The sequence below is a fragment of the Punctularia strigosozonata genome (genome assembly GCF_000264995.1).
Source record: "Punctularia strigosozonata HHB-11173 SS5 unplaced genomic scaffold PUNSTscaffold_4, whole genome shotgun sequence".
Lineage (NCBI taxonomy): Eukaryota > Fungi > Basidiomycota > Agaricomycetes > Corticiales > Punctulariaceae > Punctularia > Punctularia strigosozonata.
This window is the reverse complement of record NW_006767436.1, coordinates 2,300,133-2,316,606: the sequence shown is the minus strand read 5'-3', so window position 1 is coordinate 2,316,606 and position 16,474 is coordinate 2,300,133. Positions and strand designations below refer to the sequence as shown.

Here is a 16,474-nt window from a genome sequence, read left to right as displayed (position 1 = left end):
AGGACATCTAGCAGCCGTATCCGAGTCAGAGATCTGATTCCGCAACATATTGTTGATTAGGATAAAACGGGCACGCTAGCCGAGGCGCTGCTGTTGACAAGCACAGCATCATCCCCGACATATATGTAACACGGGGCACGCCCATTCCATGCCTGTTACCGACTCATTCAAGGCTCTCCATGGACGTCGAGGCGAGTGCTGGTCATACCTTGAGATGCATTGCATCATGGCTTAACCTATCGCCGGTAGCAGGGCCGTGCAACTCCAAATCCGACTTTAAGGTTGGAGTGGGAGGACCTCACCTTCACCATCAAGTCCAAGGGCAAAAACGAGAGCATTACCATTCTCGACCATGTCTCTGGAAGCATATCGAGCGGAGAGATGCTCGCCGTCATGGGCCCGTCAGGCGCGGGCAAGTCGACCTTTCTGGACGTCCTGAGCATGCGCACATCATCACGATTCGGGACTTCGTCCAGGCTGGGTGCCCGTGGGGTGATCACTCTCAACGGTTCCTCAGAGTTTTCTATGCGCGACGTCTCCTCTTATGTTGAGCAGGATGATGCCCTGCTCGGTGTCTTAACCGTTCGCGAGACATTGGCATTCTCTGCGAAGCTGAGCTTCGTGCCTGGCACCCCCGCAGCTGTTATCAGCGAGCGAGTCGAAGAGACTCTCGAGGCATTGGGTTTGAGCCGCGTTGCCGACAACAGGATCGGGACACCCATTCAAAGGGGCATCAGTGGAGGCCAGAAGCGCCGAGTCACTATCGGCACCAGTCTCGTTGCCCGACCCAGGATCCTATTCTTGGATGAGCCGACAAGGTCAGCGCCTTTGCATGGATCCGACAGAGAGGAACTCACCAGTAGATGCACACAGTGGATTAGACAGTGCTACCAGCAAAGAGGTCGTATCCTCCATCAAACGACTGGCTAAAGCATCGAACATCATGGTTATCGCTACTATACATCAACCCTCATGGCAGACCTTCTCTCTCTTCGACCATGCCCTGCTTTTAGCTCGGGGTCGTGTTGCCTACTCCGGTCCTGTGTCTGATATGGCTACGTACTTCGAGTCCCTGGGCTATCCTACCTCCCAACATGCGAATCCGGCGGATACTGCCATCGACGCCATCAGCACCGACTTCCTGGATCAAAGCACAGATGCGGAGCAGCATGTCGCTTGGCTCTCCGAACGATGGTCCAAGAATAGTGCGGGCAGCGCTCGCCCCAGCCTTTCAGAGAAGACAGTGACCGAGCTTCGATTGTACGACGATTTGCACGTGTTGAAGCATACCTTGATCAAGCCTTCCGCGTTCTTCCTCTCCATGCGTCACGAGCTGCGCACGATTGGACTATTATGCCAACGCAACACCCTCAACTACTCCCGTAACCTCCTCGCTTACGGTGTGCGGCTAGGCATGTACGTCGGTATGGGCGTTCTCCTAGGCACTGTTTGGGCGAACAATGCCCGGTCGCACGACGCAGCCAAGATCCAAGACCGACTCAGCGTGCATTTCTTTAGCGTCGCGTTTCTAGGATTCATGAGTGTGGCCGGAATACCAGCCTTCCTTGAAGAGCGCGGCGTTTTCCTCCGCGAGCGACACAATGCACTTTACGGTCCCGGCGCGTATTCAGTCGCCATCTCGATTACGAGCGTCCCCTTCCTGTTCGTATGCTGCACGGTATTCAGCGTGATTGCGTATTGGAGCATAGGGCTGCACGTGGGCGCAGGGCACTTCTTCAGGTTCCTTGCGTATCTCTTCCTCGCGGTCTATGCGGCGGAAGGGCAGAGTCTCCTGGTTGCCGCTTTCGCGCCGATATTCGTCGCCGCGCTCGCTTTGGCGAGCTTCATTAACGGGTATGCACCTTCGTTCTCAGCTCGGTCATGTAAACTGACAACCGCATCCAGCTTCTGGATGTGCAATCAAGGTTTCTTCATTCGAGCCAGCAACCTTCCTCGCTTCTGGTATTATTGGGCTCACTGGATTGACTACGAAACATATGCATTCGACCTACTGGTCTGGAACGATATGCATGATCTTACGTGGACCTCGCCCTGCTCCGGCTCAGGTTGCATCTCTCAAGAAACTACAGGAAGACAGCTCATCGATGAGCTCGGCTTCGGAGGAATGAATGTAGGACTCTATGTTGGCATACTGCTAATCATCAACGTTGTATATCGTTTGTTGTTTTACCTAGCTTTGGTATGGAAGCGCAAATAACTAAGGCTTCGACTCGGCTTCCGAAACATGTTATGCACCATATTAGGGATAGTATTAGTGTAGAATAAACCAATTAATCCCTAGGATATTGCATGGCTTGTCGACGGAGGTATCGGAGAGGATATGGAGTACAGCCACTCGCCTCCACCCCTTCTGCTTCGCCGTGAAAAAAGGGCGATGATTGACTCCAGGCACCACCGGACAATCTACTCCGGCATCAATCTGTCGACAACACGTTTATCTACCTGGAGCCCCTTGCAGCATGGTCCATTATACCTCGCCCTTCCAGTCTGATTGTCTCCTTGTTTCCAGCAATGGCTGACAAGGATCAAGCATCCGTGCACCGACGACGAAATCCGTCCCCTACGCATTCAGCGGACGAGTGGATCTCCACGGCTCGGTCACTGCTCAGTAATCGCCGAAGACTTGCCTCTCTGGGCTGCTTGCTCTGTCTTCTGTCCCTAGCGTCGCTCTTAATTCTGTCCTCGTCCGTGCGGATTCAGGATGCCCAGCACGTGGACAATACGTGCAAACCGATGGAGCCAGTGAAAGAGCAGCTTCTCGTGCTGGGACCACCAACGACGCGATTCAGGGACAATATTCGAAATGATACGAAGTACATCACCTCGTGGATTTCTGCGGGTTGGACGAACGACGTGTAAGTTGTTTTGACGTCTCGCCATATCGTACACAATCTCATATTCTGACGGACAGGATGACATATGTCAGTAGATCGTCTGCAGCGAGTCAACTTTGTAACTCAACTTGCTGTAGGGTAACCTCATCTACCTCGGCATGATCACAAACCGCGTGCCTGTCATTCCACCTTTCACTTCTTCCGGCCACATAGGCTTCGCTCAACCTGTACCTTTCGGAGATATATTCGACATTCTTCGACTGCGTAAGGCTGTCGGACCTATCTTGGAATGGCGGGATATCAAAGACCCGGAGAGCGAGGAAATAGAGGACATCGGCTGCTGGAACATATGGGAAGCCGTCCAGTACGAACATAAAAACCCCAGGCATAGTCACGTCCCTACTTGGTTGAACCTAGGTCAACCTTCCTCCGCAATCTCATTGATACGTTGCTTAATCATATTCCCGTAGACATATCTTACACTCGTGCTCCGGATTGGGTTAAGCTTCTACCAGGCTTTGGGCCCGATCAGCACAGCACGTTCTGGTCTCTTGCCCCCCTCGCTTACCCGGAGGCGCGAAATGCGAGCCTCGGTAACATCCTACCCTCGCCGATACACAAGGCCAAGCTAGACCCGGACGAACATATGCTTTGCTACGACTTTTTATACTACGTAACACTCAACAAAGTAGGCGTGATGAACTCATTCGCTACGATGCGTTCGCTGATTCTGTGCTCAAGCCATGGGAATGGGACACAGACTATGCTCCGATGTGGCGAGAGGTCGTCAAGCACTTCCGCTGGACATCGAAAATGGAAGATCTAGCAAGGACTTCCCTTCGCGCTACCTTTGGGCTCCCCGAACAGGAAACCATCCCTCCGGTCAGCTACATTCGGAGCCTCGATTGTGAATCCCGCGTTTTGACCCGACCGGATAGTTTATCTCCGTCCATGTGCGGCACAATGATTTCTTGGATTGGTGCGGTGATGTCCCCCGCGAAGAGTGCTTCGCGTCTCTGCCGGTCGTCGCACGTCGCGTTGAAGAAGTGCGAACAGAGCTCCGCGAGCGCAAGGGGTTGGCTGTCGACACAGTGGTGATGACTAGCGATGAGAAAGATCCGGAATGGTGGCAGGATGTTAAGAAGCTTGGCTGGGTGCCGATTGATCACGCAGCATTGCGAACGGTGGATATGCATGGGAAATGGTGCGTGAATACTCGACCATATACCGAGATGAACTTGGACTCAACATTTCCTAGGTATCCCATATTGATCGATGCGGTAATACAGAGCATGGGCGCGGGATTTGTTGGAACTGACCGCAGCACTAGTGAGTACCTCCTTAGAGCGTCATCGAAGGTGGTGTTATAATGATTATAGTGAGCATGCTAGCTCGCAGACGTGTACAGGATTGGCACAATGGAGCTGTACGCGATGTCAAGTGGGGCTATCTAGATGCAGACGCCCACTGAGCACTCCGGTATATCTTTCATAATGAAGGCGCATTTTCTCCCTCGTAAACGTTGTTGCGATCGCATGTCTTTGCAGGAAGAGCAAGGCATCAGAACTATCGCTGACTTCCCTCATAGAATTTCTTGAGGCTGGATCGAGAAGTGGAAGGGTCGGGAGAGGGAATCTCCATGGGTCATACCGTTGTGAAATGCGTACCACGAATACAGCTTAAATAGCATCGGAATCGGCTGTACATGACACTGCTGACTAGCGGGACAAAGTTCGCACGAGTACAGCCATGTAGCGCTAGCGGTGTCAAATCAGCGAGACATCGGATCTTTGTGCAGTAACTCAGTAGGATCTATACTTGCACGCGGTGTATTGCATGATTCGATATATTATGTCCGAAATGCGTATTATACGAGAAAGGAGCAGATGCATCCTGAAAAAGAGCTTGTACGTGCCGGTCCTTGATTACTACCCCGCCCGATCCCTTCCAATGGCTGTCTTTCTTCGCCTTTCGCGCGGATCCCTTTGTCTCGTGTTCGTCTTAACCAAGAGGCAGGGCTGAGGGCCACTAGTCCTTCATGGACTGCGTTCGTTGCCGCTACAGTCTCAGAAAGCGGCTCAAGCTTCGTGGTCGATATAAGGAACTAGCAAAACTAGGCCCAGCCCCGCGCGGCCCCGCGTCCACCACCGTGGCCTCGTTCCTGCTCTATCACGAATAGAGCGTCTCGAAGGGTGATGAGCCTTCGGGGGTCGTCCTCAGTAGCTGCAGCTGGCGCCTGCTTCTGCGAGCCGATGTAGGGCCGCACCCATCCGCCGGATGCCGAGCTGGGTGCAGCGGCAGAGGACGTAGCCACTGGCGCCGGCGCAGACGCAGACGCGCCAGAAGGCGTTGCCTTCTTGGGCGGTGTGGGGGCGTTGGCGTTGCCTGCTGTCATCCACGCGTACTTGTTAGTGCTCAAGCCCGCCGCATGGCTCGCCGCCGCGTTGGACATCTTCTTTCGTACATCTTCCGACATGTTGCGAGCGGTCACCCCGGGTCCTTCCTTCTTCTTCTTCTTCTTCGGCTGCCCATCCTCGTCTAGCCCATCGCCCATGCCCGTCGTCTGTGCGGCAAGCGCGGCGGCCTGCGACGCCGCCATGTCCTCGCGCTCCTTGCGCTCGCGACGAACCCTCTGCTCCTCCTCGCGCTCGACCTTCTCGAGAGCCGCGAGCTGCTTCTGCACGTCGCTCCGAATGACGATGCTCCACATCGGGCTGTTGTCGGGATATAGCGATGCGGGGCGATCGAATTGCGCATCTGTCCGGTGTGCGGACGCAGCAATCATGGCCGTAATCAAGTCCTGCAATCGAGCGCGCACGGCCAGTGCGATGTAGTTGACTGAATCCTCCGGGATCTTGGTGACTTTGTGCTGCGAGCCGATGGACCGCATGGTGGATCCTATGAAGTGAACACTGAAATTCGGGGTGGGAGGTTGCTTGCGTGTCCGATCCTCCCATGCCCGGTAAGGCTGATGCTGATCATAGGGGCGATGAAGCGATTCTTCTTCAGCCTGGTGAAAGATGTTGGTTCAGACGGCCTTGCATGAAGCCTGCAGCATTGGGCGTACCCTGAGATCTACACCTCCGCTGGCAAGGGCGTCGTTCAGCGTAGCAACGTCAGCAGTATCGAGGGAGCTAGTCGGAGCATTCTGTCGCAGCGCAGGAGCCGGAACTGGGGTCTGTGGATTTGGTATTGGGTATTGATGTTGATAATTGGTATTATACGATGTCGCAGGGTAATGGGTGTACTGTTGATAATAGGTAGTTCTGGAAACCGTCCATCAGCACATCTCAGCGCTTGTAGATGAATGTTCCCTCACGCAGGTTGCGGTTGAGACTGCTGTTGCAGGGCAGGGTCTATGGGTATCTCTACGGGCTATCAATCGCATGGTATCCAATACAGACCCATCGCAGCGCTTACGACTACCCCATGTGTTGGTAGCAGGAAATTGTGCCGGTGTCACAGGAGCAGGCGTAGGCGTGGCTCTGTCTTCGACTTTCATCTTTGGTCCCGCTGGTGCCTTTGTTTGCTGTTGGGTTATTCTTGCGCGTGATCGACAGAAGTAACGATTCTTCTTGTACGATTGCGGATGGTTTAGGAGTAGATACCGGGGTTGAAGCTAGTCACAGGTTGTTTATGAGCACGCGGTTATGAGCGTACGGACGAACGCGTTGTGGTGGCGTTCGCACCTTGGCTTCTCGCAGTCTATAGTTCACGGCCATGTCTCAAGCAATAGGCAATGTACTCATTCCGGAACTGTTCCACGTCGTTCTGCTCCCCTAACTTGCACCTAGACGGCCCTGGCATACGCGCGAGTGTGGCACCATGCGGACGCGACTGACCGCGTCCTCGGAAAATTCGCTATTCGCATAGCGCACGTCCTCATGGGCAAGCATAAACCTATATATGATCCCGGAGGTGCGTCGCAGCGTATGCATCGGGTCGGAAAGCTCGGATAACTCATGGTTCGTTTTCAGTTGACTGTGGAGACTACGTGGTCGTGACAAACGCGAAGAAGATCAAGGTGTCGGGGCTCAAGGCAGAGCAGAAGGTGTATCGTCACCACACGATGCATCCTGGAGGGTTGAAGGAGATACCGTACAAGGCTATGATGGACAAGAAGCCGGATGAGGTGCGCATATCCGGCCGCGGCACTGGGAAAATGCCCGTCCGTCACCGTTGCCTAATCATCTCCAATTTCCAAGATCATCCGCCGTGCAGTAGCTGGTATGCTTCCGAAGAACAAGCTCCGTGACCGTAGACTGGAACGACTACGGATATTCTCAGACGAGGACATGGGCCCGTTCAAGGCGAACATTATCAAGCGATGGGAGGACGGCACATTACCCGCACGCCAAACAACCCAGACTGCCTCCGCACCATCGAGTACTACGTTGCCCACCGCATGAAGCATGCTTTAGACTCTACGACCACACTTAATCCTATTATTTTCGCTCTGTGATGGGCTGTCTGACCTCATGATAGCTTGAGTGCGAACCCAAGCCAATGGCACGTCCCTGAATATCTTGAGCTGCATCACGACCAGTATGGTGCGGCTGCCAGACTTCAGCCTAAACGGCATTGCACGAATCTTTACCCTATATGCGATGAATAGTTACTATATCATGTGTGACAAAACATGTAAAGCAAGACCTCCGTGCGCAGGAGATGAACTACAACTACAGGACGACGCTACAAACCAGTAGTAGTAATGGGAAGCAACAACAAGGACGAATGAAATGACCAAGTACCGAGTGGATCGAATACGAATTAGCAGGATCCTCGTAGTGTAGGCGTAAGTGAGCGTATATTTCCCGGTACGGTCCGTGGAAGGCGCCGGCTCTCGTGTTCATGGGCCAATATGCGTTTAGCGGACGAAGAAGTCCACGAGAGCCGTGCCGACTTGGTCGGGATGAGTCAATGTTATGTCGTGAGGGCCACCTTCGATCGTCACCAATTTGGCCTGAGGTACCATGCCTTGTACGTCGACCGCATGGTGAAAGGGCACAACTGTGTCCGCCGTACCCTACCCGACGCAACAACGTCAATGGGAAAAGCGAGTAGCTGTCGTCACGTCGGATAAACGTACCCAAACCAGTAGCACATCCTTGCCGCTCTTCCCCAGAGCTTCGTAAGACGCACGTTGACCACGGACCGGACCCTCTCTGAGAGACGATGCAATGGCAGCATTGTAGCCTGGAAGAAGAGCGCTCTGAATGCGAACGAGCTGCGCGGAAGACTCAGTACGTGAAGAGATACAAGATGGCGGTCAACTCACCTCTGCAATGTCAGCTTTCTGCTCCTTAGCGGCAACGTCTGCACGCGATGATGCCAGGCGATGGAGATAGTACTAGAACAGAAGCACGGTCACTACCATCGCGACAAGGTATAAAGGCTATTACGCACGCGGATGGGAGGGCTGTTTGTGACGGTTTGCAGGAGGGGGGCGCTCATGAATCTCATGGTCCTCGGGATCTCGCTCGCCTCGAGAAGACCAGCTGGACATACTAGTGCTACCTGAACAACAGGTTAGACGACGGTCAATGAATTCCGGATGTCTGGAAGTCAACCTTCTCGTCAATCAGGGCTGGGAAATATGCAGCGAAGGCGGCAGCAATGCCACCGCCCATAGACACGCCAGCTATATTAGCCTTCTGCCAGCCTGCATGATCAAAAGCGTTCAGCCAGTGGTGCGCATTCAAGCAGGCGCTCGGACGCACCGATATGTTGCATGAGCAAAGCGAGCTGTGTGGCGTACAATGCTGCTGTGTACGATGTTTCGGTCGCGTCTGGCGCGGAGCTGTAACCGCGACCGAGGAGATCTAGGTAAAAGATTCGAGTGTCATCAAGCGTCAGCCAGGCTCATGGATGAACAAGAACAGCGCGTGGACGTTGTAACACGTTGCCAATCGGCTTAAACGGAATGCAAGTCTCCTGGGAGTCTCTTGCACCGAGGGATGCAATCAGGATAAGAAATGGACGAACCATATACGAGCACACGGAATCCTTTCTTCACCAGGTACGGTGCAACGTCTTTCCAGATAATCGCGGGAACAGATAGTCCATGTATAAGTACGATCTATATACGTCACGATGAGGACGTGTGCATCATATGAAAGTGCAGCCAACCTTCTTGCCCTTTTCGGGACCAAGAAGCCAATATCGTACCTATCACGCGTAGCGCGAGCGGGGTTCAGCCCCTGCGGATAGTCGCGAAGGCAAAGACCTGAGTACGAACCCGGCCAAACGGACCGTTGAACCAGCCTCCGCCGGTCCAGTAGTCCTCTCCGTATATTTGCAGAGCGCGATCGCGGACCGGACCTGCGGGTAACGCGTCGATGCCAGGATAGATGCGCAATCCGGACTGGGTGGGTGGATGGGGGAACGAGATGTGACTGAGGGCGAAGAGGGCGGGAATGGCGAGCACGGAGAAGAGGAGGGCGGTCGGGAAGTTGGGGTGCATGGTGGGCAGGGGGAGAGCCAACATAGGGAAGCAGTCCGGTGGCACGATTGCTGGGACGACGTTCGTGTAGCGGCGTGTCCGAGCGCGTCGCCATTTGAGGTCATGCCCACGTGCCCGGCACGGCAATCCCCGCGTTGGCGTGACGTAATCCGGTGCCGTTCCCTTTGAGCAGCTGCACAGACACTCGCGTTCGCAGCCCGAGCAAACTCGACCAACATGCCCAAACTCAGGCTGAAGCGCACTCCTGCCGAGGAGCGCGAGCGTGAACTGCGCAAAGCTCGCAAGGCAGCCAAGAAAGCCGCTCGCCCGCGCGCTGCCACTTCAAATCATTCCGGCGATGAGGGGCCGTACTGGGACTCCCAAGACGAAGCTGAGCGTGCATCTCGTCATGGCGCGCGCAAACGACGACGGACAGAGAGTCCCTCGCCCCGTGCGCGCCGACCCTCACTGAGCGACGACGATGATGGGTACGGGCCCCAACCTGCGCGCCTCAGCGCAGCTGACTACGAATCTATCCTGCGTGAGCTGGAGGAAGAACGTTTTCGAGAGAAGCTGCTCGACGCAGCGGAGGACGAGGGCTACGGCTATGGCAACAGCCGGCTGGACGAGCTCGAAGCGCGTCTCAACTCGTATCAGCACCTCCCGCGAAGATGGCAGTCACCTCCGTCGAGGATGGGTGTGGGCGCGGACGACTCGCGGTACGATCCGAACCAAATGGACGACGAAGAGTATGCGGAGTGGGTGCGCGCTGGAATGTGGCGGAGGAAACATGGTGCGGAGTACGAGGCAGAACAGGAGCGACTGCGCGCGCAGGAGGAGAGGAGAAGAAAGGAAGACGAGCTCAGAATCGAGACGAAGAGGCTGATGAGGCGAGAACGCGAGGAACGGCGGAAACGAAAGGCGTTGAAGAACCTGCGGCGGTGGGAGGAGTACGAGGATGCGTGGAGGGAAATATCAGAAGCCGATGGCAAGGACGGAACCATGGCGTTCGCAGACGTGCCTTGGCCTATCGGGACCAAAGGAGAGACGGTCTCGGCGGAGGACCTCACACCGGATAACATCTCGGTCTTCCTCTTCTCGAAGCTCAGCGTCGATCAGACGGTAGACGATATCGCGAAGCAAAAGAAGGATACGATTCGCGCAACCCTTCTCCGGTTCCATCCCGACAAATTTGAAGGCCGGGTAATGCGCAGGGTGAAAGAAGAAGATAAAGATGCCGTGAAGGAAGCCGTCGGACGCGTTGCACGGGCTCTCAACGCTCTCATGGGCAACAGCGGGACCTGATTGCGGGCCAAGCTGCTAATGGGAAGGTTACATTTTGTGATGCCGCGTGCATATTCAGCTGGCTCCGGCCCCTCTCCACCACCTAACGACACCATCTTCACCGCCGCTGACGAAGGCGCCAGCTGAAGCAGCGGCCGACACCTTCGATCTCCAGCAGACGCTCCACACTTCTCCGTTTTCTTGGATTGTCGACACTGCTGCACGAGCACCGATATCCCACACTTTGATGGATTTGTCGGCCGAACTGCAAGAAGGGATATCAGAGACGCGTAAGGCACACAACAGGCCGATGATCATACCCAGAGACAGCGAGTCGGGCGTCGGGCGATATATCGGTACTGAGCACCCATGACGAATGTCCTGTTAACGTCGCCACAGCACCGGACGTTTTCCCTGATGCACTAGACACGCGAACGTCGTGGAGCGTCAGACGTTTGTCTTCCGATGCGGAGAGTAGGAGCTATCGTTAGTGTTAATCGTATACCCCTGCGCAGATCAATCCTGTTAATGCCGCATACTTGTGAATCGTGCGACCACGCCAAAACACGGACGGCCATCGCGTGCGAAGTATACGTCGCCTTCAGTGTTTGGGATTCAATGTCGAAAACGTAGATTTGCCCGGTTTCGGTGGAGAGCGCTACACGGGACCCGTCGGGACTCTTGGGTCCGAAGGAGGAGCATTAGATGGCCGACAATGTGCAGAGTAACGTATAGAACAGCACACACGTGGACGCAGTACATGCCAAACTTCATTCGCCCACTGGTGAGTGTCGCTTGGCGTTGTCCGAACGATGAAGGATCCGCGGAGTGTATAGTGACATTCCCCGAGCCACCGGTAGACGCGTACGTTCCGCCCTTCGGGTTGAGGGAAACGGACCATGCTGCCGCGGGTGTATTCTTCCATCACTATCAAGACTGCCTCCGTTCGGCAATTCGTACGGTGGATGGACGTACATGGTTCAGATGGTTCTTCTCCGCTACGAACGTAGCTTTCGTGCCTCCCCACCACCTCTCCACTGGGGAGGTCCCACAAGCATGTCAGACCCTCGAGACTGTTGTATAGCACCTGTTCGCCACTTGGCGCCACCGACAAAGAGACAAGGCCAAGCGCATGCGGGGACTGACTGCGCGATATCTGGCCGGATTGCGAGTCCCACTGGCGAACCGTACCGTCCGCAGATATCGTGACCGCGGAATCGTCTGGTAACCATCGCACTCCCCAGATAGAGTCGCCGTGAGCTGTGAAGTATGTATCAGGACCCTGCCTGAATACGAACACGCAGACTTTTGGCGCACCCTCCGTCCCATCGCGTATATGAAGGAAGGGAATGCTCTGATGCTGGTTTCAACCAACGAAATATATGCATGATATAGACGCAACGCGACGAACCATCGTAGGTTATTTCTCGTGGTGACAAGTTATGTACCGAGCAAGACACAAGTGACGGTGGGAAGGGAGCTACGGCGACTATGTATAGTTGGCGCGGAGATACTTACGCCCAGCACTTCATCTCATCTCGAATCTACAGCTAGGCATCTCCAGTTGAACACATGCCCGCCACCACACGTATCCTGAACGCCAATGGCCTCCTTACCCTAAGGGGATAACTGCTTCATGCAGCAGTACGCGAAGGCTCGCTGAGCGAATGGGATAAGAGCCGGGAGAATTAATCATCGTATGCTAGGACCGATATCGAGCCCTGAACCAACCTGCGAGTTGGGGGCGTCTACACAAAATTCCTTATCCCATACTATCAATGAGGCAATGTTTGCAGGTATGCCCGTAGTTTTTCGAGGGCTCGATATCGGTGCGATATCTTGTTCTTGTCCTCCGATTTCATCTCCGCGTAGCTGAGATACATAAGTTCGCGGTTCCCTGGCGCTGCACGGCATTGCGTTGGACGTACGTGAGGCCACCACCCTCTTCCGGTTCAAACACGGCATCCCAGCCGAAGGTCGGCAGTCCCCTGGCGGGCACGATCTTGCCATCTGTTTTACCCTCGAAGAGAACCGGCTCACTTCCTGTTGGAGATCATTGATCAGATAGCACAGAAACATCGACATGCCAACTGGCCTGGTCCGGCGCAGTATGCGAAGGTGCATAACGCGTGGGCTGATCTGGTCGGAAACCCTATATTTCTCTCGGGATAAGTGCAGCCTAGAGAAAGGGACGCTTTGTGGGTCCCTCCTACCGTCTAGCAGAGTGTTGAGTCCTTCATGGCCAAGTTCGTTGAGAAAGTACTTGATATATGGGCCCGGCAGTCCATTCAGAGCGGTAAAGCAAAGTGCTGTGTCCTCCGTAATGCAAGGCCCGCCTAGCTATGGTGTGAAGGCGACGCCAGCGTCAGATTTAGGGGCATTTATAATTTGCGCAGGTAGGTAGGTAGGTAGCAACACACCAGCTCCGCTGCGCGTTTGCACTTAGCAAGAGCTACTTCTTGTGTGGTGCCCTGCACTTCCGGAACTGGATGCAGATAGTCAGATCAGTGAGTGTATAGCCGTACGAGAATGCAAGGCGTACGCACTGTCGAGCTCCTTAGAGTCAATTTCAACTGGATCGCCGCCTGAAGAGAGTATCGCTTTGACCTCGCGAAGTTTATTCGCGTTGCCTGTGACGAATACTAGAGCAGATCGCCACCGACCGTTAGTTCATTATTTCCAACCGCTATAAGAAATAGCAGCAACAAACTGAGAGGTTTCTGTTCTGGTGACATCGCGATGTGATAGTTCAGAGGGGTGGAAGCTGGAATACTAATGAGCTCGACGATAAAGGTGTGATGATCTTCAATCCTCCGAATGACTCGAGGTGAGGAACAAATTGCGACTTTTGGCCTACAAAGCATCATCTCGGTCATTCGGATCGCCCTCCGATTCGCGGGTATGACTCTTGAAACTCATACGTATGAAATGCATTCTGACAGCCTAGGCCACGTCCAATGAATCACAATGGTAAGCATACAATCAATTGTCCAATGTGGTATATCGTGAAGAAGTTAATATAAACAATAATGATATCCAATCCGCCAACGCATATGAATTGCTGTAGAACCACAATCATCCTTTGCTTGATGCACGGTGAAAGTCAAGCTTCCTCCTTCCGCCATCCGGATCAACACCGATTTCCAGATGTGGCTCCTGGTCTTCGAATGCTAATCTAGGCTTTGTCCTAGTGGGCGTCGGCGACCCTTCTCGATCTTGCCCGAGAATCCTCTCGCGTTCGCGTTCCCTGTTCTTGCTTGCGCTCGCTGCCTGATCCGCCAGAACGTCGAGAGCGCTCATCTCGCCCCGTGGCTTCAAATCGCCATCGTTACCGTCCTCAATGTCGGTACCGCTGCCATCGTCTTCGGAACGTCGTTTGCGTGATGAAGAGGTGCCAGCCTCTTTCGAAGCATCCTCTTCCCTCCTGGCGCGGTCAATCGCGTTGATCAGAGAATCGAAGGGTGTCGGGGGAGCAGTGCTGCCAGCCGTCTTGGGTCTGGGCGTCTGCGCCGGAAACGGCTGCGTATGTCGCTGTTGCGTCGAAGGAGTTATGTGGTTCTGTATATGAGGAGTCGCAGGGCCTTGACGAATGGTGGAGCTGTTGGGACGAAAAGGTGATGGAGAACCAGGACCATGAGGTGTACGGGGGCTGACAAGGTGGCTATAAGGACTCATGCCGACCATGCCGGGGGTTACTTGCATGGGAATGAACATTAGCGGGGTCTGGCCTTGGCCCGGGGACCTGTTGGAAACCGAGGGTTGAGATGAGGGGGAATGAGAAACGCTACCCGGCGCGGGAACCATGTAGTAGTAAGCTGCATGCGGGGAACTGGTTTGCATGGACAAGCCACCACGCCCGCGTTTCGCCGTCGGAGTGCGCGGAGGCTCTTGTGGTGAGGGTGCCGCGGATCGCATGCCCTGATGTAACACATCCTCGTGCGCTTTGCGTTCCTTTAACGGTCCTCAGATTGACTTCAATGGTCAATACAGCATCACACACCCTTTCCAAGCGCTGATGCTCCCTCTGAACGATTTGCCAAGCGCGTTCGCGACCGATTTTCCGCGCGGCAATGAGGAGGTGCTCGGCGCGGGCATCCGAAAGCAATGTGTTGCCAGCTAGCTTTCTTATCACCCTTTTCTTGTCGCGATGCTTCGCTTCACCTTCCGCCTTGACCTCTTCGCCCTCTTCCGTCTTGACCCGGTCTCCATGATTACGGCCTTTCTTCAGATCCTTGTCCTTTTCCTTGTCGGGAGATCTCTGGCTCACGCCAGGTTCCTCCAACTTTGCCAACGCGTCGCTGAGCATGCCGTTGTCGACCAAGTCATGGAAGTTCATGTTCTCCGTTTGGGCTTTCTTTCCCTTACCACGAGCCTCTTTAGGCGGGCGACGCCGTGCAGGCGTACCACTCATTGTCTCCGCGTTCAAGCTAATAGGTCCGTGTTTTCGCTCCTCCCCTGTCCTATCAGGAACTTCGTGGGTTGTCCGGCTAGAGGGCAGGACTACCTCCGATGCATCATCGCTGTCAGGTTCTATATCCGCGTCTTCGGATTCTGACGTGATCGGGGGAATGTGCACATGGACAGAATCTTTGACTGTACGATTCGGGGTGTTTGTCAGAACGTTCTGTGCACTCGGAGCCGTGCCTTGCTTTCGCTTCCGCTTTACGCCACGCGCACCTGAAGGGATGCCTGCAAAGCACGTCGCATCGTTCTTCAGCAGCGAACGTCGAGATATTGCTCACCGTTCATGTTGCTCCCGTGACCAGGCGGTGGGAGGCCGGGTGCTTCGGATGGGCGAGTGCCTCCTAACAAAAATGGACGTAATTGCTCAAGCTCCTTATGAACGGCACCCAGTTGTCGACCCAATGCATGCACGAGCTGCTTGTACATGGCATTCTGCGACTGGACAGCAGAGAGCGCATGTGTCAGTTCCTGTTGCATAGAAGGTCAATGCTGCTGCGATAGATACAGGTAACCACGGTGGACAGGGAACCAAGAATATGATGAATGACATCAAACGGTTCCAATGCTGGGCTGAAGGGAGGGAAGTGCGCCACGAAGCGAGCGAGTATATGGGACTTGCACTTACCATTTCGCGGTAGCTCATTCCGTTTTCCTGTGATTGTGCTTTATGCCGCTGGAACTGAGCGTGGAGAGCTTCCGTAGAGCGCGCAAATTGTTCTCGTTCAGCCTGGAGAACACAATGGATTAAACGTGGATTAGGGATTGTGAGCACCTGCTAACAGGAGATGGCCGCAGGCAAGCAGGCAATCAAAAGGAATGGAACTCACGTCCCACCTCGCTCGCTCCTCCGCCATCCGCTGGACAAGATATGCTCTCTGTTGTTGAAGTTCTGCAATTGTGGCCGCCTGTCGGACAAGTTGCTCAGACTGAGCAACTTCAGGCTCCAGGGAGTCCGCACGGTCATCAAGCCCGAGCATTGGGGGGCCCATGGAGGGCATGCTTGAATTCATGGGGCGACTGCTAGATCCCTGCACAAATTCGGGCTGGCGTGAGGCCGGTTTCACCTCCAACGGTGGTGGAGTAGTTGTGTGCATGATTTCCTCTATGTCCAGCATTTCCACGGGCGAGTCGGCCATTCTGCAGAGTATATGCAAAAGAATCTGGCCCCAAGCAAAGGGCACAGAAGACGCTGCGGGGAGCTGGAAAGACAGCAAGCCCGCCCAGGGGTGCCAGATCACGACCGTCGGGACGAACCAGTAGAGCTTTCGATGCGATCACGGCCGACGGGAAACTCGAAAATGAGGACGCGCGCCTGATCACGTGCGAGCCGTGCTACCTAGCATTGCACACGTGATCTCAAGCTTGCTTCCAACTTTCAGATCTCAGGACTATAAAATATAGAAGCTGCTGTGACCAGACAACCGTCAAG

General features: G+C 54.6%; 9 protein-coding genes across 9 annotated transcripts; 4 read left to right on the top strand and 5 right to left on the bottom strand.

Annotated features, from left to right (window-relative positions):
• The first annotated feature begins 169 nt into the window (after positions 1-169).
• On the top strand, positions 170-2,228 carry PUNSTDRAFT_85525 (P-loop containing nucleoside triphosphate hydrolase protein). The gene is made up of 4 exons (XM_007382474.1): positions 170-191; positions 253-818; positions 874-1,854; positions 1,906-2,228. The coding sequence occupies exons 1-4, from the start codon at positions 180-182 to the stop codon at positions 2,216-2,218; spliced, it is 1,872 nt and encodes a 623-aa protein (XP_007382536.1). The 5' UTR covers positions 170-179; the 3' UTR covers positions 2,219-2,228.
• Positions 2,229-2,544: 316 nt separating this feature from the next.
• On the top strand, positions 2,545-4,367 carry PUNSTDRAFT_85524 (uncharacterized protein). Its single transcript, XM_007382473.1, has 8 exons — positions 2,545-2,876; positions 2,933-2,942; positions 2,993-3,272; positions 3,326-3,543; positions 3,597-3,737; positions 3,794-4,059; positions 4,114-4,184; positions 4,235-4,367. The coding sequence occupies exons 1-8, from the start codon at positions 2,755-2,757 to the stop codon at positions 4,324-4,326; spliced, it is 1,200 nt and encodes a 399-aa protein (XP_007382535.1). The 5' UTR covers positions 2,545-2,754; the 3' UTR covers positions 4,327-4,367.
• Positions 4,368-4,697: 330 nt separating this feature from the next.
• On the bottom strand, positions 4,698-6,433 carry PUNSTDRAFT_100974 (TAF4-domain-containing protein). Its single transcript, XM_007382472.1, has 4 exons — positions 6,276-6,433; positions 6,175-6,223; positions 5,923-6,121; positions 4,698-5,865 (listed from the first exon to the last, which is right to left on the bottom strand). Exons 1-4 carry the CDS (start codon positions 6,355-6,357, stop codon positions 4,969-4,971), a joined length of 1,227 nt encoding a protein of 408 aa, XP_007382534.1. The 5' UTR covers positions 6,358-6,433; the 3' UTR covers positions 4,698-4,968.
• A 115-nt stretch (positions 6,434-6,548) lies between these two features.
• PUNSTDRAFT_85520 (60S ribosomal protein L23) lies at positions 6,549-7,310 on the top strand. The gene is made up of 4 exons (XM_007382471.1): positions 6,549-6,596; positions 6,650-6,773; positions 6,833-6,987; positions 7,061-7,310. The coding sequence occupies exons 1-4, from the start codon at positions 6,576-6,578 to the stop codon at positions 7,262-7,264; spliced, it is 504 nt and encodes a 167-aa protein (XP_007382533.1). The 5' UTR covers positions 6,549-6,575; the 3' UTR covers positions 7,265-7,310.
• Positions 7,311-7,722: 412 nt separating this feature from the next.
• Positions 7,723-9,318, bottom strand: PUNSTDRAFT_64440 (alpha/beta-hydrolase; the record flags this gene model as incomplete). Its single annotated transcript, XM_007382470.1, has 9 exons — positions 7,723-7,881; positions 7,945-8,094; positions 8,134-8,205; positions 8,262-8,372; positions 8,426-8,517; positions 8,576-8,677; positions 8,841-8,934; positions 8,985-9,023; positions 9,094-9,318. The coding sequence occupies 9 exons, from the start codon at positions 9,316-9,318 to the stop codon at positions 7,723-7,725; spliced, it is 1,044 nt and encodes a 347-aa protein (XP_007382532.1).
• Positions 9,319-9,534: 216 nt separating this feature from the next.
• On the top strand, positions 9,535-10,602 carry PUNSTDRAFT_133076 (uncharacterized protein; the record flags this gene model as incomplete). The annotated part of the gene is made up of 1 exon (XM_007382469.1): positions 9,535-10,602. One exon carries the CDS (start codon positions 9,535-9,537, stop codon positions 10,600-10,602), a length of 1,068 nt encoding a protein of 355 aa, XP_007382531.1.
• A 54-nt stretch (positions 10,603-10,656) lies between these two features.
• PUNSTDRAFT_112798 (WD repeat-containing protein 61) lies at positions 10,657-11,995 on the bottom strand (the record flags this gene model as incomplete). Its single annotated transcript, XM_007382468.1, has 7 exons — positions 10,657-10,846; positions 10,902-11,062; positions 11,121-11,261; positions 11,329-11,483; positions 11,557-11,841; positions 11,899-11,935; positions 11,993-11,995. The coding sequence occupies 7 exons, from the start codon at positions 11,993-11,995 to the stop codon at positions 10,657-10,659; spliced, it is 972 nt and encodes a 323-aa protein (XP_007382530.1).
• PUNSTDRAFT_51579 (Ham1-like protein) lies at positions 11,992-13,383 on the bottom strand. Its single transcript, XM_007382467.1, has 7 exons — positions 13,292-13,383; positions 13,128-13,223; positions 13,002-13,066; positions 12,795-12,921; positions 12,677-12,733; positions 12,510-12,624; positions 11,992-12,453 (listed from the first exon to the last, which is right to left on the bottom strand). The coding sequence occupies exons 1-7, from the start codon at positions 13,314-13,316 to the stop codon at positions 12,357-12,359; spliced, it is 582 nt and encodes a 193-aa protein (XP_007382529.1). The 5' UTR covers positions 13,317-13,383; the 3' UTR covers positions 11,992-12,356.
• Positions 13,384-13,656: 273 nt separating this feature from the next.
• On the bottom strand, positions 13,657-16,181 carry PUNSTDRAFT_142883 (uncharacterized protein; the record flags this gene model as incomplete). The annotated part of the gene is made up of 5 exons (XM_007382466.1): positions 13,657-14,532; positions 14,582-15,270; positions 15,324-15,513; positions 15,671-15,772; positions 15,873-16,181. 5 exons carry the CDS (start codon positions 16,179-16,181, stop codon positions 13,657-13,659), a joined length of 2,166 nt encoding a protein of 721 aa, XP_007382528.1.
• Between the last annotated feature and the right edge of the window lie 293 nt (positions 16,182-16,474).

Bases quoted from the DNA above. Each gene is read 5' to 3' on its own strand.
- PUNSTDRAFT_85525 (XM_007382474.1), top strand. The intron at 819-873 runs GTCAGCGCCTTT...AGATGCACACAG, and splicing joins TTCTTGGATGAGCCGACAAG to TGGATTAGACAGTGCTACCA. The intron at 1,855-1,905 runs GTATGCACCTTC...AACCGCATCCAG, and splicing joins TTGGCGAGCTTCATTAACGG to CTTCTGGATGTGCAATCAAG.
- PUNSTDRAFT_100974 (XM_007382472.1), bottom strand. From the start codon at position 6,357: ATGAAAGTCGAAGACAGAGCCACGCCTACGCCTGCTCCTGTGACACCG. The intron at 6,122-6,174 runs GTGAGGGAACAT...GACGGTTTCCAG, and splicing joins CAGTCTCAACCGCAACCTGC to AACTACCTATTATCAACAGT. The intron at 5,866-5,922 runs GTACGCCCAATG...ATCTTTCACCAG, and splicing joins GCGGAGGTGTAGATCTCAGG to GCTGAAGAAGAATCGCTTCA.
- PUNSTDRAFT_85520 (XM_007382471.1), top strand. From the start codon at position 6,576: ATGTCTCAAGCAATAGGCAAT. The intron at 6,774-6,832 runs GTGCGTCGCAGC...GTTCGTTTTCAG, and splicing joins ACCTATATATGATCCCGGAG to TTGACTGTGGAGACTACGTG. The intron at 6,988-7,060 runs GTGCGCATATCC...CCAATTTCCAAG, and splicing joins TGGACAAGAAGCCGGATGAG to ATCATCCGCCGTGCAGTAGC.
- PUNSTDRAFT_85524 (XM_007382473.1), top strand. From the start codon at position 2,755: ATGGAGCCAGTGAAAGAGCAGCTTCTCGTGCTGGGACCACCAACGACG. The intron at 4,060-4,113 runs GTGCGTGAATAC...AACATTTCCTAG, and splicing joins GTGGATATGCATGGGAAATG to GTATCCCATATTGATCGATG. The intron at 4,185-4,234 runs GTGAGTACCTCC...TAATGATTATAG, and splicing joins TGGAACTGACCGCAGCACTA to TGAGCATGCTAGCTCGCAGA.
- PUNSTDRAFT_51579 (XM_007382467.1), bottom strand. From the start codon at position 13,316: ATGTCACCAGAACAGAAACCTCTCA. The intron at 13,224-13,291 runs GTTTGTTGCTGC...GATCTGCTCTAG, and splicing joins ACCAGAACAGAAACCTCTCA to TATTCGTCACAGGCAACGCG. The intron at 12,922-13,001 runs GTGTGTTGCTAC...TTCACACCATAG, and splicing joins GCAAACGCGCAGCGGAGCTG to CTAGGCGGGCCTTGCATTAC.